The following is a 27,382-nucleotide window of genomic DNA, read 5'->3' as shown; positions in this document are numbered from 1 at the left end:
GCCCATTTCTGTGCGGAGATGAGGCCTACAAGTCACCCAGCTGCCTGCCCATGAGTGGGTAAATGAGTGAATTAACAGAGTAGAAGAATATTAAGTCGCATTCTCTAATACTAGCCATATTTAAATCCCTGACGTCAGTATGAATTTCTAACTTTTATAAAATAGACGGAAAAAGTATGACTAATTATCACCCCAACAATAAATTAAAGATTATCCCTTTACTAACATAACTCATCTTCTGTGCTTTATTTGACTGGAAGAGAAAAAAATGGACCATTACCCTGAATATACTTGTACACACAGCATTCCTTGTATATTTCACAACAACAATGAAAACCCAAGACGTATATGAACAAGATCTTATGACATTTAGGCCACTGATAATTTATTGTCTTCTACCTTGCTTCAAGTGGACATAGCTTATTTCTAAATGAGAAGAATTTTCCTTGAACATCTGGTTTTACTGACCATTGTTTTTATGCCACTCATTAAATAATTTAAGGCAATTTTATATACTAAATGAAGCTTCCCTTAATAAATGATTGCCTTTGTTAGGTTAAAGCCCTTTCTTTAGTTCAAAAACATGCATCTGAGACTTACTTCTTCAAACCAAATGTACTTTAGACTTATTTTAAAGTATACCATAAATCTGTATAGAATCCACAAAATATATGAGGATATATGAATAAATGTTTGCTTCTGGCTTGGCTTATAAACTATCTTTCTTTTTTTTCTTGTAGTAGTCTGTGGGTTTCTGTTTCCTTTCCTTTTTTTTTTTTAATTTGGCATCTAAAAAAATAAAACCATAGCCAACTTTTAGCACTAAACCAATGCTCATAAATCACATTCATTTACATTGATAATAATTGTGTTAAAATAATTCATTAGATTCTATACATAATCTATCACTATTATCAGGAATTTTATATATATATATATAATTATTATATAATAGTATAATTATAATCTGTCACTATTATAGGAATTATATAATATTATATATATTATATATATTATAACATATATGTATACATGAATATATGATGTCTCCAACTTTACACAACATTCAGGCTAATTTTCATGGTAACTTTTTGGTTACTGTTAATTGCCATGTTGGTTTCTGATAGCGGGACAATCGCTAAATTTCAAGCACCGCTCTGACCTTATATTCTGGGAGAGTAGCACAATGCATATATCAGAACACTGTGGATTGACTCCTCACTGCCTACACACTTAGCGAAAGGGCAGAATTCATAGAATATTAGACCTGTGTTCAACCTTCCCAGCAGTCGTGGGTAACATACATAACCTCTACGAGCCTCAGTTTTCTCATCTGAAATTAGAGATGATAATCCTTATCTTATAGAGTTTTAAACTCCATAAGAAAAACAATGTGAGAACAAAATACACAGGAGAACCACACCACATAGCAGGTATACGACAAACAGCAGTTACTGTTCTACTCAGTCTCAACCACAGCTCTACAACAGAAGAAGGCCGCCAAGGATTCATGGCATTGCTGCAACAATACTTATTTAAAAAGACTCTGAACAGCACATTAAATTTAATTCCAAGTTAACTTACCAAGACAGGAGTACAAACCCTGACTTATCCAGGCTAATATGGCAAGAGTTATGAGGTCACCGAAACTAGCAGCAATGGGGGTAGCAACGTTATCAGGATTGATGCCAGTCTTCTTTGAACCAACGATAACCCCAACCATTATTATTCCTGGAAGAAAGGAAACTCATTACTTTTTATGCTATGATTTAGAGAAAATCAATCCTCTAAATACTGAAATATAAAGGCTAGACAAACAGCACATCAGTTCCAGTTAGACGGCTTAGATAAGCTGACTAAAGCAAACAAAACATTTTACTCTAATGCTTTGGCAAAATGCCTTTCAACAAATTCCAAGTAAGGATCATAGAAGATTTAAGAAGTTCACTGTTGCATTTAGAGACCTGAAAAGCTACTGTAAAGTAACATTAAAGCAAAAGTTTCAAATTTAATAACATTTATGTCTCAGATGTAATATATTTGTGTGTATCAAACCTGAAGATTTTATTTTAACCCTCTAAGTATGAAAATGTCAAAGAAAGGTGAGTCATATTTATATGCACAGCAATTGGGAAGAAGACCAAAAAACCGGATTTGTCTACATGGTGGTAGCCAGAATGCTTGCTTCATTTTATTATTTAAAAGTGATGAAGCATTAAGAGAAGGGAAATAATAAAAATGAACACTGGAGGCCAAAACACGAAAAGCAGTCTCTGTAAAGGATATCCTTTTGGTTTTTTTCTTAAGATTTATTTATTTATTTTTAGAGAGAGAGAGTGCGCAAGCGGGAGGGGCAGAGGGAGAAACGAGAGAGAATCTCAAGCAGACTTCCTGCTGAGCACAGAGGATGATGAAGGACTCAATCTCACAACCCTAAGATCATGACCTGAGCCAAAACCAAGAGTCGGACACTTAACCAACTGTGTCACCAAGGTACCCCTATAGGATATTCTTTTTTTTTTTTTTTTTAAGATTTTATTTATTTATTTGACAGAGAAAGAGACAGCCAGCGAGAGAGGGAACACAAGCAGGGGGAGTGGGACAGGAAGAAGCAGGCTCCCAGCGGAGCAGGAAGCCCGATGCGGGGCTCGATCCCAGGACCCTGAGATCAGGCCCTGAGCTGACGGCAGACGCTTAACGACTGAGCCACCCAGGCACCCCTATAGGATATTCTTTAAAACCAAAGTTTCTATGAACTTCCAACTAGAGAACAGAAGATGAAAATATGACTGTGTACTTGCATTCCTAAATATTTATTTTCTTGAATCATAGAAATGGTGAGGGAGGATGATAACATTTACATCCATACCCAGGGGTATACATTTTCTCATGCCAAAATTTAGAGGATGCAGTGCAAAGAATATGTAAGATTAGTGCACTTATGTGCTAACCATAAACCAGTATGGAAGCCTAAACATGGCTATAGGAAAAAAATCCAGCATTTTTACACGGACAATGACTCAAAATGATTTTATTCTAGCACACTCATTTTATAGATAATAAAACTAAAGTCCTGGGAATAGGTTTTAAGTTCCTGCTTAAGGTCAAAAAACTTGTAAGTAACTCTAGTCCAGTGTTTTCTACCACCCTATAAAGCCAAAATTATTTTGCCAGCATGGACCAGTGGAAAGAGCTGGGAGTCAGCAAACAGGTTGTAATTCTGATTTTCTGCAAACAAACTGATGAAATTGGACAAGTCACCTCACCTAGGTCCGTTTTCTCACCTACAAAAGGTGGTTAATAGTATCTGTTCTCCATATGTAAAGGTCAAGCTATCATAAAATTAGAATACACGTTATTCAAAGTAAGAAACTTTAAGCAAATGTATTTTAAAAGTCTGAATTCTTATGATTTTGAAAGTCCTAAGCAAAAGAACAGCTGTTACTGAAAACTTTTAAAACAATTCTTTCGAAATGAAACAAGATTAGAAAGAAAACAGAAAGAAATGAACTTAAAGAAAAAGAAGCTAATGCTTTAGGGGTTTTGTTGTTGTTTTTTGTTTTGATTTTTACCAGAAATTAATCTCCCAGTAGCTTAACTTCACCCTGCTTTGGCTAGTCTTAACTCCACTGAATTCTGGTAATTCTATATATAGACAAAAAAACTACCCCTAATACAATTTAAGTACTGAAACAAAAGGCTTGAAAATATTGTGGATCAAGTCTTACTTTTAGTAAGATTCCCTAAATTCCCAGAACCTAACCAAAAAAGTTAGCTTTACACTTGTATAATCACCTGACATGAGAATTTTCTATTTTTTACCTTGCTGGTGATATAAGGGTAAGAAGATGGCAATTATAAAATAAAAAGAGGGGCGCCTGGGTGGCTCAGTGGTTAAGCGTCTGCCTTCGGCTCAGGGCGTGATCCCGACGTTCTGGGATCCAGCCCCACATCAGGCTCCTCTGCTGGAAGCCTGCTTCTTCCTCTCCCACTCCCCCTGCTTGTGTTCCCTCTCTCACTGGCTGTCTCTATCTCTGTCAAATAAATAAAAAATCTTAACAAAATAAATAAATAAAAAATAAATAAATAAAATAACCAAGTCTTTACGATTATGATTTCATAATAAGCTAGTTCTCTAGTGTTAAGTTCTTTATAAATAAATACAAATAATGATACCCTGACTGAAAAATTCTAATGCAGTTAATTTTTAAAATCTTCTGGCTCTTTAAAAGTCTGTAGCCAGCAATATACTATGTCGAACATATGGTTATATTTGTATTACCACAGAAAAAGTGAAGGAATTTTTTTGAAATCTGAAACTTTAAAAAATTTTAACAGAGGGACTGCTTTTGAAATTCAGAATTCCTAGAATCCTTGTTACTGAAATGACAAGCCAGTAAATCCTCCGCATGATTTCCAGAAAGCAGTTTCTCAATTTAATTTACAGAAACTAATGAATACCTAGATTATTTTCCTGATCTCAGTGGAAACTCTACCAGAGTACCCAAGGCCAGGAGACAACCTCAGAAAGCCTGTTCTATACTAAGACTTACACATATCATATATAAGTATATCTGAAATAAGACATTTTAAAAGCTTATAGATAAATTTTCTCTTTTTCCTCACTCTTGGTGGGAACGTAGCCTGGTGTGGCCACTCTGGAAAACAGAATGGAGGTTCCTCAGAAAGTTAAAAATAGAACTACCCTACAATCTAGCAATTGCACTACTAGGTTATTTACCGTGGGAATACAAAAATACAAATTCAAAAGGATACATGCATCCCAGTGTTTATATCAGCATTAGCTACAATGGCCAAACTATGGAAATAGCCCAAATGTTCATCAAGTGATGAAGAGATAAAGAAGATGTGGTCTGTGTGTATACACACACACACACACAGAGGAATATTACTAAGCCATAAAAAGAAAGAAATCTTGCCATTTGCAATGACATAGATGGAGAGTACCATGCTAAGTGAAGTAAGTCAGAGAAAGACAAATGCCATATGATTTCACTCATATGGGGAATTTAAGAGACAAACAAATGAACATAGGGGAAAAAAGAGAGAGAGGCAAACCAAGAAACAGACTCTTAGCTGTAGAGAACAAACTCGTAGTTCCCAGAATGGAGGTGCATGGGGGGAAATGAGTGAAACAGGTGAAGGGGATTAAGAGTACACTTCTCCTGATGAGCACTGAGTCAGATATGGAAGTGCTGGAGCGCTGTATGATAACACCTGAAACTAATATTACATTAATGTTAACTAACTGGAATTTAAATACAAACTTAAAAACTTTCTCTGTTGATGTTATAATGAACAGTAGCGTGTGAATAAAAGTGGCGAACATGGAAAATAAGTTATCTGAAGGTGCAAGACCGTAGGGTGGACATTTATAATCTACTTACCCTGTAGAAGAGATGCAATGAACGCAGTTGCTACGCTGCCAGAGCACAACAGGACGGAATGGTCAAGATAGGATTTCCCCTCTGGAATCCAGCCTAGTATAATCGCTGCCACAGCTGCTAGAAAACCAACCACTGTCGCTTGAACCTAAACATTGTTTCAGAAAATCCAACTGAATTATTCATTTCACAAACAGTTTTTACTTGATTATGTAAATACCCGTACCAAAGGTCAGAAGAAAGTAGTGCGTCCGTCCGGTCACTGAGCTGCATCATTACCTTTTGAAGAAGCCGCTTATTTTAGTTTTAATATTCCCTAAGGCACTGAGTTCTTAAACTGCCATAATCTGGTGCCAGTGGGTATGGGAAGGGGTCCAGGAATCTGGTTTTATCAAGCACCCCAGATGAGTTGGACGGTGTAATCCACAGATCATCTAAGAAGATACCACCTTTAAAACTTAAAGGTACCCAATCCTTATAACTGAAGTTTGACTCCAGAGGCAGTGGTGGTAAGAGATTGGATTTTATGATCAAATGATAGGAGTGTGCCTCCTGGCCGTATCACCCAATCTTGTGGCAAGTTATTTAAATTCGTTCATTCAACAAGTACTTATTGAGAATCTAGGGGCGCCTGGGCTCAGTCAGTTAAGCATCTGTCTTTGGCTCAGGTCATGATCCCAGGGTCCTGAGACAGAATTCTGCATCGGGCTCCTTGCTCAGCGGGGAGCCTGCTTCTCCCTCTGCCTGCCGCTCCCCCTGCTTGTGCTCTCTCTCTAGCAAATAAAAAATAAATAAAATCTTTAGAATCTATACAAGGCATTTGGTCTTGGGCCACACGGTGCTCAAAATAAATCTATTCCCTGTTCTCCCCTTGCTGTTGGTGGGTGGGTGGGACAGACATTAAAAAGTAACCTCACAAATAACCATAATCATGATATGTAAAGTGACAAAAGTAATATCAAATTTGAAAACTGAGATTTCGGTGAGTTACATAAATATAAAAGTGCTTCCCACAGTGCTGGTACAAAGCAAGCCGGCAACTAAAGAAGGTAACACTGACTGGGAACTCTTAGAATCCTGTTAAGTACAAGGTGAGAACTAAAGAAGCCCTAAGGGAATCCAATTCACAGATTCCTAATTGTGCTTGTGTCCTGGACTCCTTTGACAGTCTGGCAAAAATTTTGTAAAGATTCTGTTCTCTATGAAAACAAAGATGCACGCAAGATTTGAGAAGAATCTCTAGGTGCTCACAGACGCTCTGAAGCTGATCCATGTGGTGGAAAACCAGCGCCATCTCTGGCTCCCATCCTGACCAAAGCTGCAGGGAGGGAAGATGACAAGGGAAGGGTGCAGACGAAGAGTGGGAAGAAAAATTGAAAGCTGGGATGGGAGTTCTTAGAATGATGTGATGAATAATTTACACTACCACTTGTATTACTTGGTAAGAGTTTAGAATATTTAAAGAATAAAATGGAATATATTTTCAAATTTTAATTTATATATTAATTTATAGTAGCCTTCTTATTGTTAAATATTTATTACCCCTGAGTAGGTTCCTACAATTTCAAGCTGGAGAAGAACATTGACATCTCTAATGCAATACTGTGATTCAAAAGAAAGGGGCGAAGAAGCCCAGAGAAGTTAAGTAAATTAACAAAGTTTATACAGCTGGTTAACGTTAGAGCTGAGATTAAATCCCAGACTTTCTTATTTCTAACCCTGAGATCTTAGAAGCAGCTGCACAGATATTTTTTTAAAGCCCATATTCCAAAATTCTTTTATTTCTATGTCTTCAAAATGCAATACATGAAATTACTTTTCTGCAACCATGTTTCTCAATATGATGTCTCAATTGAGCTAACATTAAAATTAGTGAGTGTTCCTTAAGCCCACTTGCTAGAGTGTTACTAGGGGGCTGCAGTCCTGTGTCTTGGTCACAATAGGAAGTAGCTAGGGAGGAAGAGACATTCACCTGAGATCAGAAGGAGCTGTAGATAATCTATATATAATCTACGATTTAGTGTATATGTAACTGACATCTAATGTGCTCATTTATATGAACACTAGTAACAACAACAAATTAGGAAAAACTCATTTTAAATAAACATATGACTATAATATATAAAAGTTTAAAGATTTACTTTAAAAAATCAAAGTAGAAAAATAAAACCTAAGCAATGAAGTGCTAAATATTTGTTTGTATAGATACTAACTCAAATACTCAAATTCTGGCTCTATAACACAGGATTAAAAATTTATATATTTTTCTCTTTTTATCATTTTTCATATTTGGAAAAACCTGATCAATTTCCAGAGAAAGAAAACTTTTTAGAGGTCATGAGTATCCATTTATTCTATCACTTTTTCATGGTACTAAATTATTGTTTTGGGTCCCCTGAAATAATTAGCTGGTAAACTTAATCGCACCAAAATTTATTCCACTCTTACAAGTAAAACCCAAGATGTATAAACCCAGGATCTGTAAACAAATATATGCATCACTTACCTGCTTTAAAGCCAAGTTGCCAATTATGAGGTTCCACTTTTCAATGGGCGAATCCATCTTCCCAATATTTACCTGTTAAAATAGATAACTTTCATCATCTATCACTGACTGATCTATATGCTTTCACTGTTTAAACAGGTATATGAAGTCTTAAAGCCAAAGATAATTCTTTAGTAAATCTGATGAACTCACACTGTACTTGAAATATAATTCTGAATTCACTACCAGTCTTGTATCTCACATTTAGCTTGCCCAAGATGTTTAGAAAAACATTTTTTTTAATTTAATTACTAGCTCACAAGAACTAGTGGACCAATTAGTACACTGTTTACAATTAACATCATCAAATGTTATCCTAACACTCCAAATTTTGTGTACTGAGGCCCAATATAAATCATTACATAATTTTGAACTGCTAGCATTTTATTCGTATCGTGAAACTAATGTAATTTGAAGAATTAGTGAACAGAAAACCCGGGATTAAACAAATCATTTATATGTACATAATTTATATTGGAGTCAAGACTAAAACTGCTAGCAATAAAAAATTCATTCAGTTCATATAAATTTTGATCGTGTAACCTCACTATTAAAATTTATACATCTTTCTGCTAAATGGAAGAATACGCTCTGAAAGATTATTATTCAATTGCTCTATAAGCAAAATCGTTACTTTTCAACCATTTAGGATTCAAAACATGTATATCCAAATCTTCTGAGTTTTTCTAATGCAATCATTTGGAAAGCAGTGAATGATCTTTATTAATAAAAAAATATACTGAGCTGGGTTTCAATTATTCATCATCTGCTTGGTCGTCGAAGATAGGTGAATGGGTAAAGTAGGAGATACATGAGGGCTGTTATTTTTGGGTACTTCATGGACAGACTAGAGTTTAGCTCACTGGCTTCAGACCAGCAGTGCTATGTCAACATTTCCACTACCAATTTGGAAAACAGAATTCTTGAACCTCCCCCTGGGCTCTAGTTTCAAAGTACCCAGCAATGCAAATATTAAGATTTCTCAGTTTTTCAGTATAATTATTCATGCTGTCTTTATTTGCAGATTTCTTCCCTAAGCCTGGAAATCTACATTATTCATGAAATTTGTGTTTGTAGCTCTAACAACTTGGGTTTTTGCTTCAGTGAGTAATAAGGTACAAGCAATGTTTAAAGAGTGAATCTATTTCAGGTTTAGTGTTCAAGAAATAAGCATGAGAGAAATTGGTGTTATTTTTAATAACTTTTAGAAAGAGGTCTGTAGGTATGGGAAGCAATCGAAAATGATTCCATGAAAAAGTATAAGACATCAAGACTCCAGAATTGCTTGATGATCAGTAGAGACGGATTACACATACACTAGGGTCTAGGAGAAGGTGAAGAAAGGTGAGTCACAGAATGAATGGATGCTATGAATTAAGTAGGCCACTGTGCCAAATTCACTTGGTACCATTGCCACCGGTCCCTTCTAAAGCCTGGAACTATCTTCCTCAAAATCCTCTTTCTTAGAGCTGCAGGTTACAGTCTACCAGCGGCAGGAACTTGCCTAAGATTTGGAAGGCAGAAGCGAAGGAGAGGCCATTATTTCTGTAAGGTCTTAGTAGTCAGACAGAGTTGGCACCCAGAGGTCTACACTGCAATGCACCCATGCCTTTCTTCCCCTGCTCCAGTGCTTCAGGCTACTTCTCTGACCCTCCCATCACAGACCTTTACTTCGCCCACATTTGTGTCAGCCCAAATTGGTCAATTAAATTCCTTTGCCACAATATATACCACGGTAGTTCCACTGACCAAACCCACATAGAACCACATCACACTATTCAATTAATCTGTTTTATAATTGATGAAGATCACAATTTCTAAGTCCCTTCCAGATCTCTAAGTCTCTGAATCTAGAGTCCTTTTAGTCTAACATGAATAATAAATAGCGAGTTAATGTATGATGTGAAATAAAACGTATTTCACATTTATGAAATATAATTTATGGTGTGAAATCACAGTGTATTATGTGAAATAAACACAAAGTGGAATATAGTCACAAATAATAATCATTTTTTTTATAAAGCAAAGATTTTTAGAAGCAAGGATTTTTATTTTTATTTTTTTAAAGATTTTATTTATTTATTCGACAGAGATAGAGACAGCCAGTGAGAGAGGGAACACAAGCAGGGGGAGTGGGAGAGGAAGAAGCAGGCTCATAGCGGAGGAGCCTGATGTGGGGCTCGATTCCATAACGCCGGGATCACACCCTGAGCCGAAGGCAGACGCCCAACCGCTGTGCCACCCAGGTGCCCCAGAAGCAAGGATTTTTAAAACAGAGAAAAGAGAAGTGTTGACCCAAATTTAACTACTTAGGGAAAATACTTATGGAATGGGCATGCGTTGGGGGTGAAAGTGGGAGTTCGGCAGGATACAGAAAATTGACCTTTGTTGCCTCCATATTATAAAAACTGAACCAAAAATTGGGCTGACATACCATACTGTCCAGTGGCCTAGGATTAATATGAACCATCGAAATTTTTCCAGGGTAGAGAAGAAGAATGAGTGTACTTCTAAAGGCCTTTGCTAAACCTACTTTAATTAGATTAACTGACCTGATGATACTCAGCTAGGAAAAACTAAGAACTTGGAAGGTGACAAAATATAGTGGGATATGATCTGATAAAGACGTCTATATAACCCAGATTAATTAATTAATTTTAAAGTACTAGAAAAATAGACCAATATTTTTGCAAAGACACTAGCTAGTTTTAAAGGAAAGAGTAGAGCTGAGGTGGTCAGAGCCTGAAGATATGTTTTGGCCAATGCAGTGGTTTTAATTTTTTGAATCTAAATGCCTTAGGTTGAGTCTGCAGTCTCTACTTCTTATAAAATTTATAAAATTTTATAAAATTTATAAAATCACTACACCCCACTTCTTCATAGATGTATATGTTACTTATCTGACCTGAAGCACAAGAGTTATGGATAGGCTTTAAGATTTATTGGGACTAAAGATAAAAGTGGGTTGGAGTGACCTTGAAATTATAGATTTACAAATACTATAACTCATTTTGGAAAAATACATTTAATATGTAAATAGTTGAAACAAGGGTACTGAAAGTCTCCATTGAAGTATTTGTCATATATATATATATATATATATATATGTGTATATATATATATATATGTGTGTGTGTATATATATATATATATATATATATATATATATATATGACTGAGCCACCTAGGCACCCCAATCCCCAATATATATTGGGGTGCCTAGGTGGCTCAGTCACTTAAGCATCTGCCTTTGGCTCAGGTTATGATCCCAGGGGTTCTGGGATCAGCTGCTCGTTGGGCTCCCTGCTCAGCGGGGAGTCTGTTTCTCCCTCTCCCTGCTGCCCCTCCTTGTGCTCTCTAATAAAAAAAAAAAAAAAATATATATATATATATATATATATATATATATATATATACACACACATATATATATTAAATACGTGCTCCCCCAAAAAAGGTATATAAAAAAATAAACCTGAATGTTAACCATTGTTATTTCTGAATGACGGGCTTGTGGATAATTTTTATTTTCTTCTTTGTTCATTAGTGAATTTTCCAAATTTTCATCGCTGAACATGTGGCACTGCTATAATCAAAAATTTTATTTAAAAACACACAACTGGTGAATTTAAAAATCTGGCAACTAGAAAAGGAAATAATCTCAGCTTTTTGTCTATGATTTCTTTCTTAAGATTCCCTATGCAGTTATTCATTAATACATACATTTGTTTAACTCTCTGATCACTTTTTCCTTTAGTTCTTTGAGCTTGTTTACACTAGATGCTTTGAAAGATTCTGTTAAAACCAACATCTGGGCCTGCTTTCAGTCACTTTCCATTGACTGAGTATGAATCTCACTTTTCCTAAATATGAATCACACTTTTGTGTTTCTTCCTATATCTAATAATTTTTGGTTAAACACTAGACAGACTGATAATGTGTTTCAATGATTCCAATAACGTTATGTTCTTCTAAGTATTACTGGATTCCCTTCTAATAGGCAGTTAATTTGCCTGGTCGCAAACTGCAGACAGACTCTTGTCTCTCTCATAGTGTAGAGCAGCTCATACCTTTGCTTTAGCAAAGCTGGTTCTTTCCGCTACCTGCTATTGCTTTTTAGCCTAGCCATTTGGGGATCATCCCTGCACCTGTGTAGTTTCGTGGTCAGCCAAAAATCTGAGCAGAACTTGCACCCAGATTTTGGGGCTCATGCTTTCTACTGTTCTCTTACTGTTGAGATTTCTCCATAAATTTCTACCTGCTCTGTCAGCTCCGAGTTCTGTTATCTAATAATCCAACGCAATAAAACTTCCACTTTCTGCCACTAGACCTATGTACAAGTCACAAAAGGCATTTGGTCAAAAAAAAAAAAAAAAAAAACCAAAAAACTCACAAATCTTAGCCAATGTATTTGTCTTTTAAGTATAGGCCCCGTTCATGTTTCTGTCTAGTTGGTTTTTGTTTTTGTTTTAAAGATTTTATTTATTTATTTAACAGAGATAGAGACAGCCAGAGAGAGAGGGAACACAAGCAGGGGGAGTGGGAGAGGAAAAAGCAGTCTCATAGCAGAGGAGCCTGATGTGGGGCTCGATCCCATAACGCCAGGATCATGCCCTGAGCCGAAGGCAGACGCCCAATGACCACGCCACCCAGGCGCCCCTGTTTTGTTTTGCTTTTTGGGTTTATTTTTTATCAGACTCCCTGACCTCTGTCACCTCAAACTGGTCAGACTGTAGGTTTTCTGCCACATGAGATCCAAGGATTGGGGAAGCTCCCTCAGGCAAAAAAGCTATGAACACTGCAATTCTTACCCATTGTAGACTAGTCTTTTGAGGGTGAACTCCGCTTCTACCTGTCTTTGACCACTTTCTATTGCCTTCAGTTTGTCTAGGTTCTCTAACTGTTCATCTCTGGAAAGGTTCACTCATTACTTCATTCTGCCATTATGATATGAAACCTTATATTTTTTACATGCTTGAAATATTTTATAAAACATAATATGGCAAAATGCACATATACGTACCTGCATACACACACCCTAATATCTTTCTGAATGTGCAGGGGTGATGACGATGCTCGTAACCTTGACCGTGGTAGAGGTTTCACATGTGTATACCATGTACTGAAACTCATCCAGCTGTGGACTTTGCATTTCTGTAGTTGATTGGTGTCAATTATACCTCAGTAAAGCTTCAGACAAAGGGGGGAGTTAAAAATCTAGATGACTGAAACAGTTTTAGATTAAACATAAGGAGTTCCAGTCCACAAAGCTATAGCTGTGGATTGGTATTTATAACTTAAGAAACATACTCTAGGGGCGCCTGGGTGGCTCAGTCATTAAGCGTCTGCTTTCGGCTCAGGGCGTGATCCCGGCGTTCTGGGATCGAGCCCCACCTCGGGCTCCTCCACTGGGAGCCTGCCTCTTCCTCTCCCACTCCCCCTGCTTGTGCTCCCTCTCTCGCTGCCTATGTCTCTCTGTCGAATGAATAAATAAAATCTTTTAAAAAAAATACTCTAAAATTAAGAACTAACAGAAATATGCAGTTTCATTTGTATCTAACAATCAGACAAGAACTTGTAAAATTTAGAATTATGCCAAATTCAGGAAAGAATATTGAGATTGTAACTATATCAAAATTATGCTGTAGTTATTAATATCATTATTTGGGGTTTAATTGTTCTGTATTTTAGAAGTTTTACACTCTGAACTGGAAGTCTAACTTAAAATTGTTAGGGAAAGGCTTTGCCCGCTTTTTTACATGCCTCTATTGGAATGTAAGCTCAATAAAGGCAAGAGCATTTTCTGGTTTATGTACTGCTGACTCCCTAGTATACAATAGCACCTGGCGTATTGTAAGGGCTTGAAAATATGTTTTGGATCTAGAATTAAAAAGATAGAATGATGGGGCGCCTGGGTGGCACAGCGGTTAAGCGTCTGCCTTCGGCTCAGAGCGTGATCCCGGCGTTGTGGGATCGAGCCCCACATCAGGCTCCTCCGCTATGAGCCTGCTTCTTCCTCTCCCACTCCCCCTGCTGTGTTCCCTCTCTTGCTGGCTGTCTCTATCTCTGTCAAATAAATAAATAAATAAATAAATAAATAAATAAATAAATAAATAAATAAATAAATAAAGGTAGAATGATAATTTCAGAGAATTAAGAGATCTCTGAGAAGATGTTTGAGGCAACAGAGATCAGTTTTGTCTGAAGTGGAGAAGTGCTCCTCAAACCGTGCTAGGCAATTTGCTACTGGAAAATAGATTTATAGGCTTTAAAAATATGTTGTCTTCAGGACAGTGGGTGCCATTTTTGACTCTTTCATATCTAGCATCCAGAAGCAGAAAATTTTAGACTTCAGATAATAGAACTTAAACCCAACAATTTACAGAATCACTGTAGTTGGATTATTTTCTAATTATATACTACTATTATATCCACAACAATTACCTACCATAATATATATCTACGGTCGAAAAGATTAAAATCCAGGAAAAAAATTTTCAAGTTAATCATTATAATTTAGAGATAAATTTTGACTCAAGTAAGAGGGCAAGATAAAGTTGATTTGAAGTCATCATTATTAAATCTCCCTTGTTAAAATAGGAAACCTTTTTACTGAAATATCTTTTTATCTGAGAACATTTAACCTTTACCTTTATAGAATAACAAGGTTTTTTTTTAAGATTTTATTTATTTATTTGACAGAGGGCGAGCACAAGCAGGCGGAGAGGTGTAGGGGGAGAGAGAGAGAACCAGACCTCTCACTGAGCAGGGAGCCCGACGTAGAACTCGATCCCAGGACCCCACTTTAGTGGCAGGTGGGGCATAAGAGGAAGGGGAGAGGGATTTCATAGGCTGAACTGACAGCCTAGACATTAAATGGATAGAAGGGAGGGAATGATTGGTAAGAAATATAGAAAGCACAGGTAAAGGGAAAGTAATGAATTTAGTTTTGAATGTACTGAGTGGCGTAGACAATTGAAAATTCAGCTCCGGAGGTCAGGAAGGAGGCTGGAGATACAGATCCGAGAGTTAGCAATTAGCAATGTGCAAGCAGTGGTGGACTACGTGAAATTATTGACAGAGAACATGAAACAAGGTACTAATTCTTCAGGAAAACCTCAGATCAAGATAAAGAAAAAGAAACCAAGAAAGTAGACTAAGAGGAAGTCATGAAAGACATGGAAGGAAGATAGTGTGGGGCCTCAACGTCAAGGTTAATAAAAAATTTCAAGTAGAGAACAGTCAGTGAAGAGTCCATTGAAGGTGAGGCTCTGGGGACTTTGCTATTAAGAAGTCTTTAACCTAGGGGGTGCCTGGGTGGCTCAGTCGGTAGTTAAGCATCCAACTCATGATTTCAGCTCAGGTCATGATCTCAAGATCATGGGATGGAGTCCCAAGTCAGGCTCTGCACTCAGCAGGAGTCGGCTTGAGATTCTCTCTCTCCCTCTGCTCCTCCCCGCCTCTCTGCTCCTCTCCCTCTCCCCTCTTCTAAAAAGAAGAAGAAGAAAAAGAAGAGGAAGAGGAGGAGGAAGAAAAAAGAAAGTAGAGAAGAGAAGGAGGAGGAGGAAGAAGTCTTTAACCTAGAGTTGCTTTAACAGTTGATAGAGTATCAGAATTGGAATACAGCTGGCAAAGATTCTCTAGCACTCTGTAAGAATGGTAGTACTCCACCTAGCAAACTTGAGATCAAATTGTCTAAGCAATGAAAATATAAACTAGATGAATATAGTATGTCATCATAGCTTGATGCCATGAGTTACTACTTTTCCATCTATTAATTTGTTTACTTTTACCCCTCTCAAATCCTGAGAAATTTTAAGTGACTACTACCCAGTATTTAATTTCAGCTAATCCATCAGCCAATTCTGTCAACTCTCTCTGAAAATTAGTTCTGGACTCCAACTATACCTCACTATAACACTGCTACAACCGTGGCCCAAGCCAGCATCACCTCTAACCTATACTATTGCAACAGACTTTTAACTTGTCTCTCTGCTTTAGTTTTGGCCCTGTATATCTCTGTCTCAACACAATAGTCAAAATAATCTTAAAAATATCTATCAGATCACAGCACTCCTCTGTTCAAAACCTTCCAATGGCTTTTCATTTCCCACAACAAGCAAAGTCCTTACAATGGCCCACGAGGTGATCTCATGCCCTGTCATCTTCCCTTTCTCTCACTTGGTCCCAGCCCCACTGGCCTCCATATTGTTCATTTAACACAGTGGTTCTCAAACTTTGACGTATATCAGAATCTCTGGTTAATATACAGATTGCTGGGGCGCCTGGGTGGCACAGTGGTTAGGCGTCTGCCTCCGGCTCAGGGCGTGATCCCGGCGTTATGGGATCGAGCCCCACATCAGGCTCCTCCACTGTGAGCCTGCTTCTTCCTCCCCACTCCCCCTGCTTGTGTTCCCTCTCTCGCTGGCTGTCTCTATCTCTGTCAAATGAATAAATAAAATCATTTAAAAAAAAAATAAAATAAAAAATAAAATAAAATACAGATTGCTGAGCCACACCCCCAGTTTCTGATTTGGTAGCTTTGGGGTGGGGCTGAGAATCTGCATTTCTAACAAGTTGCTAACCGTGTTTATCAGAGACCACACCTGCAGAATCATTGATCTAACATATCAACAGCAGTCCTGCCTCCGGCCCTTGACATTGACTGAGCTGTGCCTATGCTAAATAACCTGAAAAAATAAAAGTAAACAAATTAGTAAACAGAAAAGTAGTAACTCATGGGATCAAGCTATGATAACATAGTATATTCACTTAGTTTATGGTGTCTTCATTGCTTAGAGAACTAAGTAATTTCTTCAGTTAATGACTCAAATATCTTATAATCAGTGACAAAATTCTTGATCTATGGAAGATATTAACTCCACCTCTACCACCCCAAAGAAAGGCCCAGCTAGCTCACTCTGCAGTGAAGGTGTTGGTTGATCAACTCCTCCCATGGGCTTTGCTTCTAATCAGCTTTGGAGTTCCCCTTTCTTAAATATGAACAAATAAATGTAACCAGACATTTGATGGGAAGGTCTAACATAAAATATAAATGCCACAACAAATAAAGTTTAAATTAAAAGATTAACATTAAATTCATCTTTATTCAGTATTAATGGTAATACAAGCAAGTTAAATTAATTTGTACCATACCCCTTTTCAACCGGCTTCCCTACAGCAGAGCCTATTTCCAAATGGCATGGCATGTTCCCTCTCTTACTTGAATCTAAACAAATACTGGAGAATGCTCAAGAATGTTGTTTTTAGAAATATTTTCTTTGAGATAGGCTAGCCGAAATTTCAGTTTTCCGGGCAGAGTTATCAAGTTGCTTAAAAGCTTGTATGCTTAACTATATTTATCAGAACAAAGTTCACTCTCCAACAAAATGAAACTAAAGCTACCTTTTAACTTTCATTCCAATAACTTCCTTTTCCTTTAAATGTTGCCAGTTTTGTTTTTCAAGACCTCTTCGTTATTCCCCTCTCTGGCCATAAACCTCTTGGATCAAGTTTTACCTGGCTGACCCACCAGTTCTTAAAGCATAATGCAAGTGTAGATCACTGGGAAAAAAAGATGGTACACAGAACACATGTGTATAATTTCACTAACTCCAAAAACATTGGTAAAACTACATAAAAGGTTTTGTTTTGTTTTTAAGGCAAAAGCTAGTGGTATAATGGACACACATTCTCGCGAACACAAAGTGTGAAAATCAATATTCAGTGGACACCAAATGTCACCATTATATAATGAACTTCTGAGATACTAGAATGTGAAATTTAACCAAATTTTAAAAATTATATTACCATCGCGGTATTACATTTTTTAGAAATCACTTCTTAGCACTGAGAGCTACTAGATCGATCCTGTGGTCACTATACCTCCTATATGTAATTCTATATAGATGCCCACTTTATAACGGAGTCATTAGAGAATCAAGATTGGTTTGGGCTAGTTTTGCCAATTTAGATACTTCTAAGAACGATGGTGTTACCAAATTACTGGACTTTCTTTCCTCTCATACAATAACTGATGAAAGATATTTCCTCTTTAATTCTTAGGTTTGAAGATTTGGTTGATGGTGAGGATGTAATTTCATTGAAGTAATTCCATAAACTGAAGTTTTGTACATTGCTTGATGATGCTTTCTAAATATTTTCAGAGAAGTCTAAGACTGCTGTTCCAACACATTTTTTAAAATATTTTTACATGTACTTAATGGCTTCACATGATCGCTTGAGAAAACTTTGTCTTTAAACCTTGGATCTAAAAATTTAACGATGGAGCAATGTAACTGGCTTCCAAGATGCAAAAAAGTGAGGAATTTCCATCTGTATTCTATCACCAACACAGTTGTTCAGCTTCTTGGTTACCTTTAGATATGCAAATTTCCCCCCTACTTCATAGATGGGCTCATTCACTGCAGCATCTTTAAGCAAACAAAAAAAACCCTAACTTCATATACTGAGGGTACTACAGTTAGTAATAACGACAGCTTAATTTAATGTTAAATGGGTAGATGGTTCATTGAAGTGAACCCCACTAGCAAGGTGATTTTAACCAACATGATTTGGTTGCACAATGGTGAACCCCCAACAGATGTTACAGTGAGAGAATGATGTCTTTTGGGCTTCTAAAAATAACTCAGAACCCTGTTACTGGCAACATTTTAAAAAAATGTTTAAACTTTCTGGATGACAATTTAACATATGTAGCTAAAGCCTTAAAAGAATGCATTTTTTTCTGAACACTTTAGTTACAATCTTAGAATATGCCCAAAAGAAATAAAAGAATGCAAAACTGTATGTATAAAAGTATTCATTATAACATTGTTTATAATAGCAAAATATTAGAAACAGCCTATATACCCAATAATAGATGATGGACTAAACTGTAGGAGAACTATAGAAGGGAAAAGTACATAGCCAATAAAAATAATGACATAGGTCTATATTTATTGATATAGAAGGATGATCATGGTATATCTTCAAATGGGTATCACAGATTTTAAGAGAGAATATATATGATTCTTGTTCACTTTAAAAATATACAGTATGCATCTAGTCTATATTATGCCTAACTACGTATAAGTATAGATATCCAAGTACAGACAGATATCCAAGTACAGAAGGATCTATACCAAAATATTAATATATGATTATGTCTAGGTGAAGAATCTGGAGTGGTTTTAAATTTTCTTCTATATAATTATCCCCTTTTCTTCAGTTTTTACAGTAAGCATGTATTACTTTTATAACCACAAAAGGTTTAAATACCAATCAACCAACCATTTAACCACAAAGAATCTCAGTATCTAACTTGTCCCAGGTCTTAAGCACTGATGATAATTGCCAGAATGCCCTGGAGCAAAATGAGGCAAGTATCCTACTTCTCAGGATAAAGGAGAGCCTATAATTCACAAATTAGCTAAGGTAGAGAACTTGAGGGGTATATTATCAGGCATAACTACTTAGCATAACCCTGAGGTCCAGAAATTTGTCAGAGAGACGAAAAAAACTTTCCTGATAATAAATTCTCCTTCCCAGAAAGAAACAGTATATGTAATCTATATACTTAGAGGTAGGAAAAAACTTACTGCAGTGGATAATCTGGATGCCAAGGTCATTTCCAAGTTCCCTTTAAGACCAAGAAGTGCAGGAACTAAAATGAAAACTTCTGTTACCTTTTTGAACACCTCCCAGTGCTGTAAGGAGAAAAACAAAACAGAATTTTCTGACACTCTTTAAAAAAGTTTAGAAAAAACACATTGCTAAAAATCTCAGCCTTCTTTTCCAATGTTGCATCTACATTCTGAATGGCAAGACCGATCATGTATGCAGTGAACATTAAGCTTAACCCTACTCTCCAGAGCTCTGAAGCCTTGAATTGCTTTAGAAGATTGAGTTAAATTGGAAGTGATAGCTGATACAGTCACTATATCCCCAATACCTCTAGCTTGCTACACAACTCTGATACCGTTAAATTTTACTTTATCCCTTAATGAGGACAGGAGTCAGTGTAACTAGTAGTTAAGAGCACAGACTCAAGAACCAGACCATCTGGACTTGAATCTTGGTTCCAACACTAATTACAACAACCCCTCAGGAAAATTACAGTAATATTATTATTTAATTTCACAGATGAAGAAATAAAGATTCAGAGAAGTTAAACGATTTTCCCAAGGCCAGAAGATGGGACCAAGGAATGGACTCGGGAGTTCTGAGTCATCCCATGCTCTGGTCCCCATTTTTAGGGTGTGAGGCAAGAGACTGCAGTACACAGGATCATTTAAAAAAAGCACTAAATTGAAATTAGAAAGTTTGTGATCCTAGGCATGGATCTGTCATAACCTAGCTGCATAATCCTGGATGAGTCAGGTGTCTTTCGGACCTCCATTTCTTCCTCCATGAAATGAAGATACTGTCTGCCATGTCTAGCCCTTGGGAAAAAACCACAATAATGAAAATAACACGTTAAAGTACTTTATAAAGTGAAAAAAACACACAAGTCACTTACTGACACAATCTGCTACTTTACTAATGCCATTAAGAGGTGACTGTCCCAGTAAGAGACTTTATGGACTAACATATTAATTTGTGCCAATAAATATCAGGAACGCTGCCTTGTCATTAATATCAAGACAGGTGAGAGAAGTAAAACTTAAATCCATCAGATAAATGAAAGAAAAATACAATTTGTCCCCAAAGTTGCCCTAGAGGTTGTTCCAAACAGGTATAGAACTAGGACCTAAAGAGGTTAGGAAATGTTTATCAGATCAGTCTTTGGTAAAATCCTGGTTCAAAGGATTTGCAAGAGAATCCTTCCAGGGTTCAAGCCAGTTAAGGATGAGCCTTTAAAAAGGCCGGGGTGGGGGAGAGGCAGTTGATCCCAGATTTCCTAACCTGCCAAAAAACTAACAAATAATTTTGTCCATGTTTTATGATGGGTTAATAATTCTGCTGTGCTAGTGGGATATGCCTTCTTCAGAGATGAGAGTGGTGGTGGTGGTGATGATGATGATGATGATGAAAAAGATAATAATACTAACAAATATTAACAATATTCAACATCCACTGGTTGCTTGGTATGTGCCAGGCACTGTTTTCTTTAGGTTTACTCATAAATAGCTTCACAAAAAAACCTATGAGATAGGTATCATTTTTAACAACTCAGGAATTCAGGAATACATTTTACCTAGGTCATCATTTTAAGACACTTAATTTTAGAAACATGAGAATATCCGAATATCCCTATCAGTCTAGCTTCTACATGTCATCACACTTTGGATCTGTTGGGATGAACTCCTTTTGGTTACTTCCATCCTTTCCAAGTTCAATTCAAATCAAATACTCCCATGAGAATTACTGTGAAGTGACTAACACCTCAGCATTGCTATAATAAGAACTCTCCATTATTGATTTCCTATCTCATGCCAAATAAATTCTATATTCTTTCCCCTACACCTGCAGAGGTGTGCTTCTAGAAATTCCCAAACTTTCTCAGTTTTCATGACACCCCCTAGGCCAAAAGAAACACCTAAAAGTCCTATTAAGTAGTTAGTCCAAACAATTTAACAAGTACTTATTACCTAACAATTTAGTAGCCATTTGTAGAAATAAGAGAAATACATTGAAAAAAATATTTTATGTTGTATCACCATAATTATTTATTAATGGCGTGTGTGTACCTGTTGGTCACTGCACAGCTTCTCAAACCTTGGAACTGGACACTGCCACCTTCATTTCTTGTCTATATTGGTTTTCGTGTGACACTTGCTTTTTTCCCCAGCACCACTGAAAATCTAGTCATCAAAAGAAATGTGTGATGCAATGTGAAAGTGTTGAACCACCTTGAGTCTGTAGAGTGCCCAAGAAATATCGCTGTGCTTCCTTCAAATTTTTTTTAAAATCCCACAGCAACCCTGGAGTGTCCAGAGACAGCATTTGGGATATTTGAGAGTCTTGAGCAGCGGAACAGTACTTCAGTCAAAGAAAAGGGCTTTCCGGTCAGATTACCTCGGTTCGGATTCTGACTCTTACTACTTTTACTGTGTGACTTGTGTGATTTACTGAAGTTTATTTAACCATTCAACTGTTGGAGGCTACCTGGGTTGTATCCAGTTCTTGGCTACTATGAATGAAGCAGCTATAAACATTCATATACAGGATCTGTGGGAACAGAAGTCTTCATTCTCTGGCATAAGTGCCCAGGAAGGCAATCGCTCGGTTATATGATAGTTAACATTTAGTTTTAGTTTTTGTTTGTGTGTGTGTTTGTTTTTAAGAAGCTGTCATGGGGCGCCTGGGTGGCTCAGTCGGTTAAGCGTCAGACTCTTGGTTTCAGCTCAGGTCATGATCCCAGGGTCCTGACATGGACTCCCCCCACTCCCTGCCATCAGGCCCTGCGCTCAACAAGGAGTCTGCCTGTCCCTCCCCCTCTGCCTCTTCCCCAACTCACACATCCACACGCTCTCTCTAAAATAAATAAATAAATAAATAAATTAATTAATTAATTAAAAAAATCTTAAAAAAAACAAAAAACTGTCAAGGTGTTTTCCAGAGTGCCTGTTCTGTTTTACATTCCCATCAGCAATGTATGAGTGATACCACTTTTCTACATGCTTAACAGCATTTCATAGTTTTACTATTTTTACTATAGCCATTCTGACAGGTGTGTAGTGGTATCTCATAGTGATTTTCATTTGCATTTCTCTAATGGCTAAAGATATTAACCATCTCACGTTTATTTGCCATCTGTCCACACTCTTTGGTGAAATGTCTCTATGGCTTTTGCCAATTTTCTCATTTTTTTTTTAACTGTTGAGTTTTGAGAGCCCTTTATAGATTCTAGTTTTTTGTCAGGTATGTGGCTCTGTAAATATTTTCTTCCACTCTGCAGCTTGGCTTTTTATCCTTTTAACAAGGTCATTCACAGAACAAAAATGTTATTTGATGAAGTCCAATTTATCCATTTTTCCTTTTATGGATCCTGCTTTTGGTGTCAAGTCTAAGAAATCTTTGCCTAGCCCTAGATCCTGAGAATTTTCTCCCTATATTTTTCTAAACATTTTATAGTTTTACATTTCATATTTAAATGTGTGATTCGTGTTGAGTTTTTCTTTTTCTTTCTTTTTTTTTTTTTTGAGTTTATTTTTCTAGAAAGACTTAGGTTGAGCTATGGATGTCTAATTGCTTCAGCACCCTTGGCTAAAAGGGCTATTTTTTTCTCCACTGCACTTGTCTCAAAAATGAGCTGAATATATTTGTGTGGGTCCATCTCTGAGCTGTCTATTCAGCTGCACGGATCTACACATCTATCCCTCCACCAACACCACAGAGTCTTGACTACTGTAGCCACGTTCATCAGCTTGACCTCAGGTAGAGATCGATCCTTCCCCCTTTATTTTTATTTTTCAAACCTGTTAAAGCTATTCTCTTTTCCTTTGCATTTAATTTTAGAATATTATCTACAAAAAATCTGGAGTTTAAAAAGTTCTGTTAAACACATATATCAGTTTGGGGAAAACTGACATCTTCATTATGTTGAGTCTTCCAAGCCACGAATATGGCATGACTCTCTATTTATTTAGATCATCTTCAGTTACTTTCATCAGGGTTTTATAGCTTTCAGCATACAAGTCCTGTACATATCTTGTTAGATTTATATATAGGTACTTATTTTTTGAAAAATGTTATTTTACCTTTAATTTCAATGTCTACTTAATCATTGTAGCGCACAGAAATAGAACTTATTTTTTCTTTTTGTATGTATTGTGTATCCTATGACCTTGGTGAATTCATGGGCCAGTTCTTTGTAGATTTCCTGGGGTTTTCAAAGTAGGCAATCACATCATCTCCAAACAGTAACAGTTTTAGTTTTTCCTTTCCAATCTGCATGCCTTTTTTCCCCCTTGCCTTATTACGCTGCGTTCAATAAAGGTATTGAGTGCAGACATCCTTGCCTTAAACCTGGTCTTAGGGAAAAGACATTTTATATTTCACCATTTAAGTACAATGTTGAGGAAATTCCACTCTATTCCTAATTATGAGAGGTTTTTTTTTTTTAAATCATGAATGAGTGTTGAATTTTGTCAAATGCTTTTTCTGCATCAGTTGATACTATCATGTGATTTTCTTCTTTAGCCTGTTAATATGGTAAATTACATTAATTTCCAAATATTGAGCCAGACTTGCTTCCTTCACTTGCTCATGATGTATTAAATTCATTTTATATATTGCTGAATTCTATTAGCCAGTGTTTTATTAAGGATTTTTTTGGTCTATATACAGATTAATCTGCAGCTTTAAAGAAAATTGCATTGTCTCTGGTTTTGGTATCTGGGTAATACTAGCTTCTTTAAATGAATTGAAAATTGTTCTCTCCTCTTCGATTTTCCAAATGAGCTTATGTAGAATTAGTATTAATTCTGCTTAAAACATTCAATAGAATTTTCAGGTGAAATTATCTGGGTCTAAAGATTTCTTTTTTAGGAGTTTTTTAAATTACACATTCAATTTCCTTAGTGGGTACAGAGCTATTCAAATGATCTATTTCATTTTGGGTTCCTTGTGGTAGCTATGTTCTTCAAGAACGCAGTCTTCTGGGGCACCTGGGTGGCACAGCGGTTAAGCGTCTGCCTTCGGCTCAGGGCGTGATCCCGGCGTTCCGGGATCGAGTCCCACATCAGGCTCCTCCGCTATGAGCCTGCTTCTTCCTCTCCCACTCCCCCTGCTTGTGTTCCCTCTCTCGCTGGCTGTCTCTGTCTCTGTCTAATAAATAAATAAAATCTTTAAAAAAAAAAAAAAAAGAACGCAGTCTTCTTTGTGTAAGTTGTAAAATGTATGTGTGCAGAGTTGTCTGCTGTGTTCCTTCACTGTTCTTTCAATGCCTACAGGATCTATAGTGATATCCCCAATTTCACCCAGATATTGCTTATTTACGTCTTTTTTTTTTTTTTGGCAGTATTGCTACAGATTGTCAGTTTTACTGATCTTTTCCAAGAACCAACTATTTGTTTTATCAGTTTTCTCTACTGTTGTCCTGCTTTCAATTTCATTGAAATTTTTGCTTTTATCTTTATTATCCTTTCTTCTGCTTGCTTGGGTTTATTTTGTTCATCTTTTTCTGAGTTTGAGATGAGAGCTTCGATTGTTAGGCTTTTTCCCTCATTCTAACATATGCATTTAATTCTATAAATTGCTTTACCTGTGACTCACACATTTTGATGTTACATTTTCATTTTCATTCAGTTCAATGTTTTTTGACTTTTCTGAGACTTCCCCTTTGAACATGCATTATCTAAACATACGTTGTTTAGTTTCCAGGTATTTGGAAATTTTTGTTTTCTTTCTGTTACTGATTTCTAGTTTGATGACCTTGTAATTGGAGAACATACTCTGAATGATTCCAATACTTTAAACTTGAGGTTTGGTTTACGGCCCAAGATATGGCCTACCTTGGTTTATGATCTATGACAGTTTGAAGAGCGTGCGTATGCTGCTGTTTGGTGGGGTTGGGGAGTGTTCTGTAAATGTTAATTAGGTCTTGTTTGGCTGATGGTGTTGTTGAGTGCTTCTATATCCTTCCTGGTTTTCTATTTGTTCTATCAATTGTTGAGAGAAGGGTGTTGAAGACTCTATTATTGTGGATTTTCCTATTTCTCCTTTCAGTTCTATCAGGAGCTCTCATTATTAGCCAACAAAAATGAAAATCCTGGCACCCTACACGCCCTTCTCTGATATCACCCTGGCTGAAGTGTTGGGGTACCTCACTACTGCCTCTTCCTCCCCAGATTTATTGAGGTATAACTGAAAAAACATAATATATGTAAAGTGTGTAACATGATGATTTGATATACACACACATTGTGAAAGGAGTCCCACCATTGAGTTAATTCACATATCCATTAATTCACATTGTTACCTTTTTCTCTGTTTGGTGAAAATGCTTAAGACCTACGGTCTCATTTAGCAATTATCAATTATACAGTACAGTATTATCAACTATAGTCACCACGCTATACACTAAATCCTCAGAACTTACTCATCTTATAACTGAAAGTTTGTACCTTTTAACCAACCTCTCCTCATTTCCCCCATCCTCCAGCACGTACTTTTTTACTCTCTTTCTAGAAGTTTGATTTTTTTTTTAATTTTTTTTTTTTAGATTCCACATATAAGTGATACCATGCAATATTTGTCTTTCTCCATCTGGCATATTTGACTTAGCATAATGCCTTCCACATACATCCATGTTGTTCATTAGAGCCCCAAACTGAGCTTTTGCTGCTCTGCGTGTGTGGGTGGGACCACGGTCTTTTCAGTCATGGTTGGCTAGAGTAGAACAATTCTTGTCTACAAGGTTTCTGTCTCGCTAGATTGCCCCTCTCCTAGTCCTCCAGCTGGAGAGAGCAGGCTTTCCTTCTTGTTGTTTGCACCTGTTGGTATTCCCAGGTTGCTGGCTTCTTTAGCTCCAAATCTGGGATGCAGGAAGCAAAAAGGGCCTAGCCAGACTGCTTTTTTCTTCCCATCTTTCAGAGTCTTCTTACATTTATTTTATATAAAGTTTCCAGGGTTTTGTTTTGTTTTGTTGTTGTACTTAATGGGCAGGATAGGTAACCGTACATTTACTACAGCTTCCCCGAAGTCAAAGTGCATGTGCTACTTTTTAAATAACAACCAGAACCATTACGTCAGAGGGAGTTCTAGTGCCTTCCCGGAATCACAGCTATGTTAAAAGAGATGTTCTCTTTAATACAAACTCTAAAATGATAGCTATGCTTTATAAGGAGACAAACATGCTGATGCCTTCCTAGCTTTGTGAATTGAGAAACTGATGACAAAAATTAGTCTTACATTGATACTGCCCTCTTACCTTCTCTTTGCGCTTTTAAAACACTGGCATTTTGTCCACAAAACTTCAACAAAGTATCTGTTTTCTCTCTGACCGCTCTACTTTCCATATCAGAAAAATAGCCCTAACTCAGACTTCCATGGTTAGAAATACAGCTTAGGTATTGCATCATTCGATCTGAATTCCAAAACACACACAGCAGTATAGTAATAAACAAAGGAAAATGTGAGCACTCTACTATCCTCTATTTCAAAGGAATATTTTCAACATTGCAACAGTACTGTCTTCGTAAAACATAATAGGGTCTCAGGATTTGGCAGACATCAGCTTTCAATAATATTTTAATGTTCGGTATAAATTTACCTAGGAATTACTGGAAGTTTCAAAGGTATTAGCTCAGTTTACTTACATTTTTTTAGATGGATAGGTAGCTGACAGTAATCTCGTTTCATAGATTCTTATAATAGATTAAGTCTATGGATAATCCAAGATACGCATACAGCATGTTACACAGAAAACAGGATTTACCCACAAGACAGGGCTCTGCCATCGTACATTCTTGGACAAATCATTTAA

At 36.7% G+C, this 27,382-nt stretch overlaps 1 protein-coding gene across 3 annotated transcripts in view; it reads right to left on the bottom strand.

Annotated features, from left to right (window-relative positions):
• SLC41A2 (solute carrier family 41 member 2) overlaps positions 1 to 27,382 on the bottom strand; it is a 108,797-nt gene that overhangs the window by 49,098 nt on the left and 32,317 nt on the right. For all 3 annotated transcript variants that reach the window (XM_045779991.2, XM_045779990.2, XM_087868792.1), the window contains exons 3-6: positions 19,551 to 19,658; positions 7,912 to 7,983; positions 5,409 to 5,553; positions 1,585 to 1,731 (exon numbers count right to left, since the gene is read on the bottom strand). In XM_045779991.2, the coding sequence (XP_045635947.1) occupies positions 1,585 to 1,731; positions 5,409 to 5,553; positions 7,912 to 7,983; positions 19,551 to 19,658 (472 nt within the window). The remainder of the gene's footprint in view (positions 1 to 1,584; positions 1,732 to 5,408; positions 5,554 to 7,911; positions 7,984 to 19,550; positions 19,659 to 27,382) is intronic.

This window comes from Ursus americanus, chromosome 17 (genome assembly GCF_024610735.1).
Source record: "Ursus americanus isolate L20-20 chromosome 17, mUrsAme1.1.p, whole genome shotgun sequence".
Taxonomy (NCBI): Eukaryota; Metazoa; Chordata; class Mammalia; order Carnivora; family Ursidae; genus Ursus; species Ursus americanus.
The sequence above is the reverse complement of the archived record's forward strand: the minus strand, read 5'-3'. Positions and strand labels throughout refer to the sequence as shown.